Source organism: Sander lucioperca, chromosome 17 (assembly GCF_008315115.2).
Source record: "Sander lucioperca isolate FBNREF2018 chromosome 17, SLUC_FBN_1.2, whole genome shotgun sequence".
In the NCBI taxonomy this organism is placed as follows: domain Eukaryota; kingdom Metazoa; phylum Chordata; class Actinopteri; order Perciformes; family Percidae; genus Sander; species Sander lucioperca.
The window spans coordinates 25,776,044-25,788,225 of NC_050189.1; the positions used below are offsets into that span (position 1 = coordinate 25,776,044).

General features: G+C 39.7%; 1 protein-coding gene across 2 annotated transcripts in view; it reads right to left on the reverse strand.

Annotated features, from left to right (window-relative positions):
* pcxb (pyruvate carboxylase b) overlaps positions 1–12,182 on the reverse strand; it is a 326,753-nt gene that overhangs the window by 253,104 nt on the left and 61,467 nt on the right. For both annotated transcript variants that reach the window (XM_031285036.2, XM_031285037.2), the window contains exon 10: positions 4,008–4,126. In XM_031285036.2, coding sequence (XP_031140896.1) covers positions 4,008–4,126 — 119 coding nt within the window. The remainder of the gene's footprint in view (positions 1–4,007; positions 4,127–12,182) is intronic.

A 12,182-nucleotide genomic window follows, 5' to 3' on the forward strand; every position in this document is an offset into this window, starting at 1 on the left:
TCATCATGCGACATACAAGTCAAATCAGCTGATGAGGACTAATAGTTGTCCAGACATTTCACTCCGAGTCAAAAATGGCAACCTGCTGGTGGCGCTAGAGGAAAAGTCAGGGGATCGCCAAAGTCATAAGGATTCATCAAATGCTCCAAACCGCATTTGAATGAATCAAAGATGTCAATATATTCCACTATAGACCAAAGTAGTAAGAGTAAGAAGGAAAGACAGAGAGAGGGGCTAAGAAAAAAGCAATACACTATACATTCACAGCAAGGGGGAGAGGGAGTTAAAAACAAATCCTAAACGAAAAGATCTCAAACAAATAAAGCAGGGCTAAGAGAAGGAGTGAGGAATGAACAACAAGTTAAGGGAATGCTGGAGAGGCTGAACAGTTATTTTGAATCCAGTTACTCAGACATACACTAAACTAAAAAGTGGGCTTCCTGTCGCCGGGTTGGCTCAGTGGGTAGAGCAGGCGCACATATACGGAGAGGTTTATGCCTCGACGCAGTGGTCCAGGGTTCGAATCCGACCTGTGATGATTTCCTGCATGTCTTCCCCCTCTCTCTCCCCAAAAAAATTATCTTTAAAATAAAAAATAAAAAGTGGGCTTCCTGGCATGGCAGCGGGTAGAGATGCATACATACAAAAACTTTCTTTGAATTGAGACAGGAAAGAGGAGAAAAAGAGAAGAGAATGGCAAAGACAGAGAGAGTTAATGAAGATGAAAGACAAAGAAGTCAAGGCTTAACTGCAGCCAGGTTAGAGAAAGCTAGCAAATGGAACAGGGAAGGATTGATGAAAAGGGAATTAGGCAGGAGAGATGAAAGTGATAGATGAGTGTGGGTAGGAGAGTTGGGGAATGAGCGGCAAGTTAAAAAAGGGAGTTTCACAACTCGGTATGAAAAATACCTCGCTGACAAGTCTATTAGTAACACAGTCCGTTTCTAACACACAAAAATAAGAGCAAAAAACATCAGCCTGAAACGAAAGCTTTGCAAACTAAAAAGCGTCGCTTGCAACAGCTGAAACTTTCAACAGCTGAAACTTTCAACAGCTGAAACTTTCAACATGTGTTGTTTCATGCAACCCTAACCCTACCCCCAAAATGTCAACTTTCCCTCTGTAATATGAGGTCTTCTCTGCAGGACAAAGGAATATAATAATAATATTTTTTTATTTATATATTCAAGAAACCCAAAGACACTTCACAGAATTACTGTGGCTAAGCTAAAGGAGGTTGTAGGCTGTGGTAAACAGGTGGCGTCAGGAGTTTTTTAAAAATGTCCAGGGATATAGCATTTTGGATATCTGCAGGGAGGGTGTTCCAGAGGGATAGAACTGCAACAATAAAGGCTCTGTTTCCGAAGGTACAGAGTCTGGCGTGGGGAATGGAGAGCACCGGATGGAGAAGGTCGGAGAGGTACTGTGATAATATGACAAACTGTTGCGAGACTGGAGTGGAGGGGGATCTGTAATAATGACTTTCTATCATCTTATTGTCTCGCTAACAGCAGCACAGTGCGGCAGGGTAAGTGTGTACCTGAGTGTGTGTCCGTGCAAAAGCTGTTTCACTATAAGAAAAGCACATAGAGGAGAGATATAAAAGAACAAAAGGAGGGTAGGCAGATGTGCTGGAGGTACAAGGGCATCTATTGATGCGCAATGGAAAGTCAAGATCTTTTATAGCTCATAATCCCCTTCCGAAAATAAGTCGAGCACGACAGCCTTGCTGAGTTGCAACTAAATGAAAATATTAGTACGATATTGGCCGAGTTCTTCAGTATCCCTTAGCCTCAAATTTAGCCCCTTTTTCATTTTTAAATGTATTAAATATGACATTGCATTAGATAACAGTAATTCAAAAGAAAGGCAATTCTGCAAAGTTTACATTACAGATACATCTGCTGCTGTGTGGACATGAAATACATGATTTATGAGAGTCTTATTTCAACATTACTGCTTCCTAAAAAAGTACACAATAGAGTTCTGCACATTTTCATTTTTCATACAGTAAGATGAATGTAAAGAAACTGATAATTATAACTCAAGAATCATGTTGGGAAAAAAACCCTAAATAACTGAACGAATGGAAATGATTACATAGTGCCATGTGAATTAAAGCTGTACAGTAAACGGTAAGAACAGTTATCTGTTGATATCTTGGATCATACAGATGCCTTTGCTGTAAAGATACCCTATAAAAAAACTGAACATTGATGCAAACCATGAAGATAGATTGCAGATGTTAAAAATATAAAAAAAAATAAAATAAACTTTGCAAATGTTTTGAAAAATAATAAGATATTTCAGGCCTCCATGTGTAGAGAAGCTCTGAATGTACATGTACATTGTTTACAAGTAAACTTCGGACACACCGGAACTTAAACTCATTGCCCTTGCACACCCACACAGGTGTTTTCAGATACTGAGTCTGCTTAAAAGTTGGGTGGAGCTAAGCTGGGAATTTGCTTAGGTGCTCCATTGACTCTTTATGGAATCATAAAGGTGAAATATGGCCTACAATAACAGGAGAAACAAAACTACCAGGAGCATCAGAGAGGGTTTATACATGCCCACACAGTCCGTTGAAGATGTCTTATCAGCCAAAGTAAGTGACCTGTGTGGGTGCACTTTAGAGTGTCAAGGGGCTTTAATCCACCAGCAATTTAGTTAATAACATGTTTCCTTAACTGAGGTCCACTCTGGCACCACTGACACCTCTGAGTCATGACCAAGCATGTAGCAAGTGGGTGAACACAAACTTGTAGTGGCAGGTGTACATTATCCTATTAAACCAGAGAAACATGAAAAACTACAGCCCTACAAAGAAAAATAAATAAAAGACCTGAATTATTGATGACAAATAATGCTGTCACATTAGTCTTTCAGATCATCATTATCAAGTCAAAGTACCTATATTTTAACTGACAGGATTTACTTAAAAGTGGACACCATTTCACTCAAAATACCACAAATGGTATGGGAAAACAAAATTGACTTTTTGTTGAGCGTGGTGGTTGTCTGACTTAATGATCGCTGGGACTTCAATGTTTACTGACAGGTTTTCCACATACCCAGAGCTGATTTAGTTCACTGCGGTGTAATGCAAATATAGCAAGTTGAATAAAGATCTACTTTGAGTGAGTGGAAATAAAGACAAGAGAAATGAAAGTAGACAAACAAGAGTGTAGTGAATGATCAAGGCAGCCAGAGAGTACAGCTAACAAAGTTGTCAGTCATGTTTGGTTGCCATAGGAACAGGTGAAGTTGCACTGATTTGTGATTTGTCAGCTTAATTCATTTATTGAGCTAACTATGCAGGAAATCTAATTTTAATTAGCGTAATTGTAGTTTTCCGTGGGTACACACATCAGTGCTGAACAAAGATGTATGGGCCTGGGTGTGATCAGAGGGCCTATATACCTGTGTGTTTTTGTGTGTTTATGTCTCGTGTGTGTATTAGTTTGAGACCCATCTGTGTTGTTTGAGCTGAGCACACATCACAGGTTATCAGTCAAGCGGATTGCTCTTTATATCTCTCATCCTCTGCCTCTTTTTCGCCTTTCTCCTTCATTCCTATTGTCTCTCGCCCTCACTTTGACCTCATCTTTCAGCTTCTCTCTTTACTGATCCCACCCGTTCGTGCTCTCCTCTCCTTCCCAATCTCCATCCCCTACACCCATGTCCCTTGGTACTTGTCAGCTTTCTATCAATCCCTCCTCCCTCACCCTGTCCATTTTGCCATATTTCTCGATTTTGTGCTTCTGTCTCACATACTTTAAAGTTGCCTCCACTCTTCTGGACTCTGCCTACACCTCCTCCATACCTCCAGCCTTCACTCTCTACTTCAGCAACTTTTCAGAGTGGGAACCATCTAACCTTGAAGCTGCACACCTGTCTGTGGACAGAAGATACCAAACACACACACACACACAAACTGACAACAGCAACCATCCAGCTGCCCACCTTTCTAAACCCATCTGCACCTGCAAACGTCTGCTACTTACTCAGTGATTTCTTCGGTGACCGTGTGTTCAACCTGGAGTCGAGAGTTGACCTCGATGAAGTAGTGTTTGCCGTGTCTGTCGACCAGGAACTCCACAGTCCCTGCGTTCTCATAGCCCACCTGCAGCAAAAAAATAAAACATGACGAGAAGTTAGTTGTGTAAACACTCGAGAGGGAACACTAGAAACAGTATGAGCAAAAAAAAAAAAACGGTCCTCTCTCTATGCAAATGTGCCTACATAAAATCAAGGAAAGTAAGCTTCATGTTTTATTTGTATAGAGGGAGGAGGGCATTTTTCATCATTTTTCCTGCATAGCAATAATTACATCATTAATCAAGGGGGGATTTAATAAAAGCTTCACACTGCAATCAGAATCACAATCAGTGTCAGGTTCAATTAATATACAGGAATTTGTCAGTCAGTGTTACTGGGGCAGATACGATAACATGTCCTTAAACTAGGACAGACAGCGGAAACATGGTACCAGGAAGACTGGGTCACACAGATAACCAGCACACACACACACCAATGTACGCGTCACTCTGCATACCTTATATACAACCCTATCACCTCAAAGTTGGATTGATACACAACTAATTTGCGTAATAATTGGGTACGTGGGAACTTTTTGTAAATCAACACAAGGAGATATTTCTTTTGAATGGATCTGAGCCTACATCCACATCTTACAGTCTTAACCCATGCCCAACACATACTCAATATATTTCAATGCATTTTTGTTTTCAGTTTGAAACAAAACAAAAAAAAAGTCTGCCAAAGGTTCTTTTCTTCCTGGAACAGAAATGTTCTCATTGTAATCAGCACTGCAGTGTGCAAATTAACCATCTAAAAATGCTAAACACTGTTATAGTATTATATCTTTTAAAACAATTAAATGTCTAGTTTAATTACTTATTCTTTATTTACCAGGCAAGAAAGCATAATCTAATCTCTGGCCACCTCTTCAGACATGGTTTCTTTTCAACTCAGTATATTCCTTTCAGTTTTAATTATACATGTTCATCATGTACCGATGACTGGACATTTCCATTAAGCTTTCAATGTCCATTTTAACTTTTAATTATGGCTATAACAGTGGGAGCTTTTTTCTAAATTTTTCATCCTTTTCCCCCCACACAGAGCAGTTGTTTTGGTGGAACTAAAAATCTGATGCAACACCTGCATATGACAGTAGTTCCTGAAGACTAAGTTAAAAGAAAACTCAATATAAAATCATTGAGTGTAATTCGTTTGCTTTGCCAAGATTGGATCACACTGAATGGTGTTTTTCTGTTAAAAGTCGACATGCCATTAGGAGTAAAACATGATGATTGTGAAGGAAATTAGCATGTTGGAAGACCAACACCAGTGCTTTCAATACTCATCCATCAAAACTCCACTTTGGCTCATCTCAGCTCCAGTTTAATTTTGCCCAGTGGGAGCTGCAGCCAGAGTGTAATTGCTATATACACACTATATAAATAAAATGTATCCTCATTATAATTTCAAGACTACACTGGTTTACACAAATCGTACTAATGATTTAAGCAAAGCAATCAGATTGGTGTTCCAACCATTTTCACCAATTTAACCAATCAGAACAGCCCAAGTTCCTCCGATCAAATGCAGCCATATGCACCGATTATTCCTATAATTGCCATAATAGGAAATGTATCCCATTTAAAGTGACAAAAATATTGCTATTATAAACATCAGAATGAAATTAGAGAGCAAACAAATGTCTAAAACACAAGCTGCAATACAAACTCTAATTTTCCCAGCAGGGACAGTTGTGAAAACCCCAAGAAAAGGCAACAGCACCACCAACATCTGAATACATCCATCTAAAACTACTTGATGGACAGACAGTTAAGTGTTTATGGTTTCCTGCTCTTCCTCTTTGTAGTGTTGAGCATGTTCGTGAAGATCAGCCTGGCTTAACAAACCAGGGGGAAGTGAATGATCCAAACCAATTCCTTCACTTCATTTTTCCAAACAGAAAAATGCATGTTTAGTCTTTACTTGTTAAACCAGTCTAGTGCCTTCAGGTTCGCTTTTTGTTTGCAACATTTGGCGAGCATAAATGTCAAGACAATCAAATGGGCAGGGGAGAAGTGAGGGATGGCCCGAAGCTAAAACTGCAGCAATTAGACTTTGGCAACTTAACAAAGCACAAAAACAACCTAAAAAAGCTCAAGAATTGTTGGAGATGCGGATACAATGAAGACTCCATTATGCAGAACACAGGTATGTAAACAAATGTTCCACCCGAGAAAGGCAACACCTGCTCAGAGACCTTGTCAGCCTCTTATTAAGCACATTACTAGTATAATTAAGATGTGAGAAAAATTCATCTCAAGAGGAAATTAAACAAAAATCAGGAGCAGAGCAAACACACCCACATTCAACACATGTATTAATATTCGCTGTAACCTTGTTAAACATCATCTGTGTAAAAATATTCAGAGACAATCAGTCGGCAGTATTTTCCCATTTATGGTGTCTGTAGCTCCCCACAGGTTTTACCAGAGAGACTCATTAGAGCAGGAGTGGCCAACCAAAAAAAAACACACCATAGCAAAAAGCCACACAACACATGCATGTCCACTCTACAACAGCAACAGTGTCTTCCAGATCTGATGACAGTCATAATACATAGCAGTTTTCATAGTTTTTTCTCACTTAGATTGACTCAGTGGGAAACCTGAGTCTGTTATCCACAATCCTTTTCAGGTCTTGCTTGAACTCTGTTGTGGCCACTCGAAGCAACTCTCTCACTCATTTGTCACTAAAGGGGCTTTCAAACAATCGGATTCAGCAGTGAAAGGGTTAACAAGGAAGGTGATCTGTGGCCGCTGTTTTTCCTCAGGTTGCAGAATCTGTCCTCAAAACTCTGCTGCATTATTTTCCATTTTAAAATAATTGGCAAATGTATTGGCAGATGCATTCAAATGTGTTTTTTTTTACTTATCTGAAATACTGTATGTTTCAGAAAAGTTAAAAACAACAATCAACCAATGACACAGCCCCCAGCCACACAGTAAGAGCCTCACAGGAGCAAGCAAAGAGCCACATACGGCTCAAGAGCCACAGGTTCGCCACCCCTGCATTAGAGAGAACACACACACACACACACACACTTTAATAAACTAACTGTATGAGCCCAAATACATACATATTGGAACATGGGTGGGCACATACAAAAGGTAAACTATTAAAATACAAAAGTGTGTGTGTGTGTGTGTGTGTGTGTGTGTGTGTGTGTGTGTGTGTGTGTGTGTGTGACACATGCAGCTAATACTAAAGGCCTCACTGACAAACTGTAAGCAGTGGAACACACACACACACTTTATGACACTTTATGCAGACACAAATTCACACACATACCAATATGTGTCACTCCATATTGCACTCACTCTCTCACTCTCACACACACACACACACACACACACACACGCACACACACACTGAGCCAGTGAGCGAAGTAGTGAAGTAGCAAACTAACAGATTGAGTGGCTGCTGTTTTATAAGGTGTGACAGACAAGTCAATGGGCTACTTTAGCACAAGAAGGGGTCACCGGGGTGCATGCATCCTACCATACTACAGGATTATTTTTTGTATGGCTTTGAATAGGAAGTGACAGAGACAGATCGCTGGTACAGTACGGCGCAGCGAAAGCAAGAGAGTGAGACAAAGTGCATTAACAGTCCATGAGTAGTGGGAGAAAAATGGGTGAGTATAGACGGATGGATGGAGGAAGGGAGGGAGTTAAAAAAAAGACTGATGGATGGATCAAATGAGGACACTCATTTGTGTGTTGTGTTCAGTGAGAGAGAAGAAACAGGACAAAGAGACGTACAGAGTGAAAGAGAGGATTAGATGGAGTAAATCGGGCAGGGGAAGAATAGCAGAGAGCTTCAATGATGGAGGGACTGTCACTTTCCCTGGTTTTTCCTCTCTTTCTCTCCCCAAGCACTTCAGCTTGAAATCATTTGTGCATGATGTTGTTACAGGATGTCCAAATTCAAATTCAACAAGGACTCTTGGCAGTTTTTTTTCCCCCCTTTGCTCCACAGCGCCTCACTGTGCCAGAAAAAGACTAAAAGGGTTCACAATAGTAGAAAAATGTTGGGGGAAATCATTCATCAACACGATGGAGTTAAGTAGAGACGGCATAAAGACCCAGATTGCAGAGTGGTCTTTTTTTCCCCTCCTTCGGCCACTGTGAGCGTGTGTAGTGTGTGCTCACCAAGCTGCCTGTAATCCTAAAGGCTAAAAAAAACATTGTTGATGTCTAAGGCGAGAGCAGCATTTGTGGAAGTTAAAAGGTGTGGAGGAGACTGATCAGTAAAGCGGTCCACATAAAGTAAATATAAAAAATATAAGCATCTTGGGACTAACAATTTGACTGCACAGGAGATGAGAGCTGGGTTTAAAAAACAACTTTTGAATGATCAGATATTGATTCTAATAATACAGAATGCAGAAAGAATCCATTGCCTTGCAACTATGCCATGCTAGCTTGTCGGGAAGGGGGTAAAATAACGCTCCAAAGATACATTTTGGCGAGAGAAAAACAAGGGGTCCCTTTGACTCTCACCTCAAATCTACAGTATCTCAATGAAATGTCACTCAATCCTCACTGACTGTAGAGTCTGTAGAGATGCACTTTATTGTGTTGACTGCTGAAGTGTGTTCATGTTAAATAAAAAGTACATTTAACTGCTTTTGGGACAATTCTTAATGTAAACAATACTTTTAATAATACAGCAGGTTAGAGGGAACCATGTACAATTGTAGAATCTCTTTCATATCCAAGCAAAATTGGTTTTGCAACTGAAATATCCCCAATGGAATTGTTATCTTATCGAAAATTGATTTGAAACCTTGTGAATCGGAATCAAATCAATTCCGGAAATCAGTGACGGTACACAGCCCTACACAGAACACAACAGATTTCACTCCTGTCTGTACAAGGTGAGGCTGCAGCAGGAACACAATCAGCAGAATTGGGTGAAAGAAATAAGAATTCTGCTTGATCTTGCAGTACAACTCTGCAAACCTTAAATTGTGGGTTTATCATAATGAGCCTTTTCAAAATAGGAAGGTAGGGGCAGTGAAATGATATGGAGGAGTGTTTTCTTGGAATATATTAGGGCCAGAAATGCTGGCGCTGACCACTGCATCCTTCACGGCCACATACTACTACGTCGAATATTTTTTTCCAAGAGGATAATTATCACGAGGCAAGTAGAGTCTAGAGCTTTTCTGAATGCAAAACAGGATGTAGTAGCAACAGCAGCTGTAACAGTTGGTGCTTGTCGGTTAGGCCGTAATACAAGGCCTGTCCTTGTACCTTCTCTGCACCAAGCAATTTGATATCCCCTTTAGTACCTAAATACAGTACATATTCTGTATATAGTTTTAGTTGAATCTCAGATTTAGTCATGTTTACATTATTCTAATATTAGCAATACTTGGGAAAATATAATTTCCACACTTAATGAATTTGTGTTAAAGCTTTAGTGCATAACTTTTTAACATTAATGAACGTCCGTTACATTAAAGCCATTGCCAAATAAGTTGATACAAAGCTACAACTTTCTCTGTATTTCTCAGTATCCAAGTGGACATGCAGTATGCTCAGTGCTGAGGGCTACTTTACAATCGTCTTCTGTAACCCTGAACATTTTTTTGCAAAGTTTGCATGAGAACTTTGTGTGTGCGTAATCATGTTTTCTGCAGGCACTGCACATTGTCTAATCTTTATCTTCTTTGCCTAAGCAGAGTGATGCTTGGGATTTAAGTTGCACCGACTCTTGTAAGTGTGTAAACATTACCAATGTGCTCCCCTTTGGCTTCTGGAGCCACGGCATCTTTGAATCAGCAATTTGTGATTAGCCCTGATGTGTCTTGACTGAGTGCCATGCACATCCATAGTCCTAAGTTAATGGTGCAAGATAAAAGGCATAGTAGGTAAAAGCAGCATGTTCACTTATTTCATTTTTAGATCATTTTGGCTGTGATAATTCCTATGGCATACATTTTGGCAAGGGTGTGAGTTTTTTTTTATTTTGGAAGTCCAACATCAGCTCCTATAATAAGTCTATAATAAACTGTGTAGCCGAAATACAGACACTCCGACCCTTAACGATAAAAATCCCCCAAGCGTTTAGTATACAGAAATTAATAATAATTTGTTTTTCAATTTCTTCAATCATTTTTGTATTTCTCATAAAAACAAGTGGCATCATGTAAATACAGGAGTACATAAATGGTTACAATTCTGACAATAAATAAATATTTGGTAGTGATGTTTAGGACTGATGGATGGACAGAGGGTGGAAGTTAACACATAACAGTCACATTCATACGCATACACCTAAGGATAAGCACTACTGCATGGTATGGTCAAGCCAACGTTGTTTTCCATCTGTGCAGAGGTGTTTGGGTTAATAAATTAGAAAAGCATACATGTTAACGGAGCCCGCAATATCTTTGTTTACATTGAAGGTTCAGCTAAACGCCTCCTGCTTGAGTTTAAATACACCTTCAGGAAGAAGTTGGGAATGCACTACACTGTACCGCTTAATACTAAATTCTCCTCAATTGAGATTCCATTAAATGCTTCTGTGAAAGTCACCAAAAGTCTCCTGAACCTTCTTCACATTTGTGAATATCAGTTGTGCAGCACAAAAAAAAAGTTGCTCTGATATCCGTTAAGGGTTAGTTGAGTTTATCCTTAACAGCTATCAGAGAAACTTTTTTTGCACAAGGGTTAAACACAAAAACCTCCATTCCCCAGGAGGTGGTGTTTCTAGCGCCAAGGTGTCCACAGGTGTACTACATACTGCCAGTTATTACAGAAGACAGTTTTTGTTCTTGCCAGCAAAATACTGAGTCAGGTTAGCTCTGATAAAGTTTGCATGAGTCTCAGGCTGCCAAAATGTTTTTATTCTGTGTCGTGCCTCATCTTTATTTGAGAGCCTGACTGCAGTTTCATCTCTGCAAGGACGCACAAAGAATCGTTGCAGATGAGGCTTGGTGCTAAGCATTGCAATCATTTTTCGTCTTTGAACTCAAAGTACAGAAACAAGTAACTACATACAAAAACGGGCTTGGATTAGTCATGGGGAGAAGAAATAGAAAAGCTTTCAAGATTTTCTTTCAGAGATTTTTAATTCAACACGGCTTGGTCAAATTCTGCCCAATTAAGACTGTATGAATTCTGTCGACCCTTGTGATGTTAAGACAGAAATTGAACGCACTTTACTTGAGATGGCACTGTACCAAAATTGCTTCACATCGGACACTAAAGCAGCGCAAAGATTAAACATGAAATATTAGCTATTCTCAAACTGTGTATTTTGTATGTATATTAAGCTACATACTTCCGGGACATTATACCTTGCAAACTAAGGTACAACTAAAACTAAATATATAAAAAACCTTTCTGAAAACCTAAAACTAGCAAACACACTGTAAAAACTAAAATGAAATCCAAAAGTTAAAACTAAAACACCAACTTATTGAAAATTCTACTGTAAAAACTATTATAACTTTGGTCGGCACTCACACTACACTTACTGTGTAAAGGAAAAATGATTGACTCTCAAGGTTGCTGTTGCCAGATTACTGTCACTACATGCAAATCCTGTGAGGAAAAACAATATTGATGATTCACTGCACACAAAGCCTTCCAATTAGTCCAGTCGCCTGCCATCTCCCTCAATGCCCCACATCCAGCAGCCAGAAAGCAGTGCATGCTGGGTTATGAAATGTCCAGGGGCAGTCAAAGTAATCTGCTACATGCTCCCCGGCTTTAGGTGTGATATGCATAACACAGCAGAAAGAACAAACCAAATCAATCGTACTAATCAATGGTACCGACCTGTTAAATGGCTACGTCTGGTCACATTAGTGTGTGTGTGTGTGTGTGTGTGTGTGTGTGTGTGTACGTACTTTCATGTGTGTTGTGGTGCAGTGCAGCTTGTCCGTTTAATGCAGAGTTACGTTCAGGACCAGTGGATTTACACCAGAGGTTTAAATCATTCTATGACTTAACTTAAAGCGTAACTCTCGCCAAAATGCAACCTAGGGTCTTTCTGTGAATGTACCCGAGTCAAACTTTCGTTTAAAAGCATATTTAGGACGGAATCGTCACTTTTAAGAT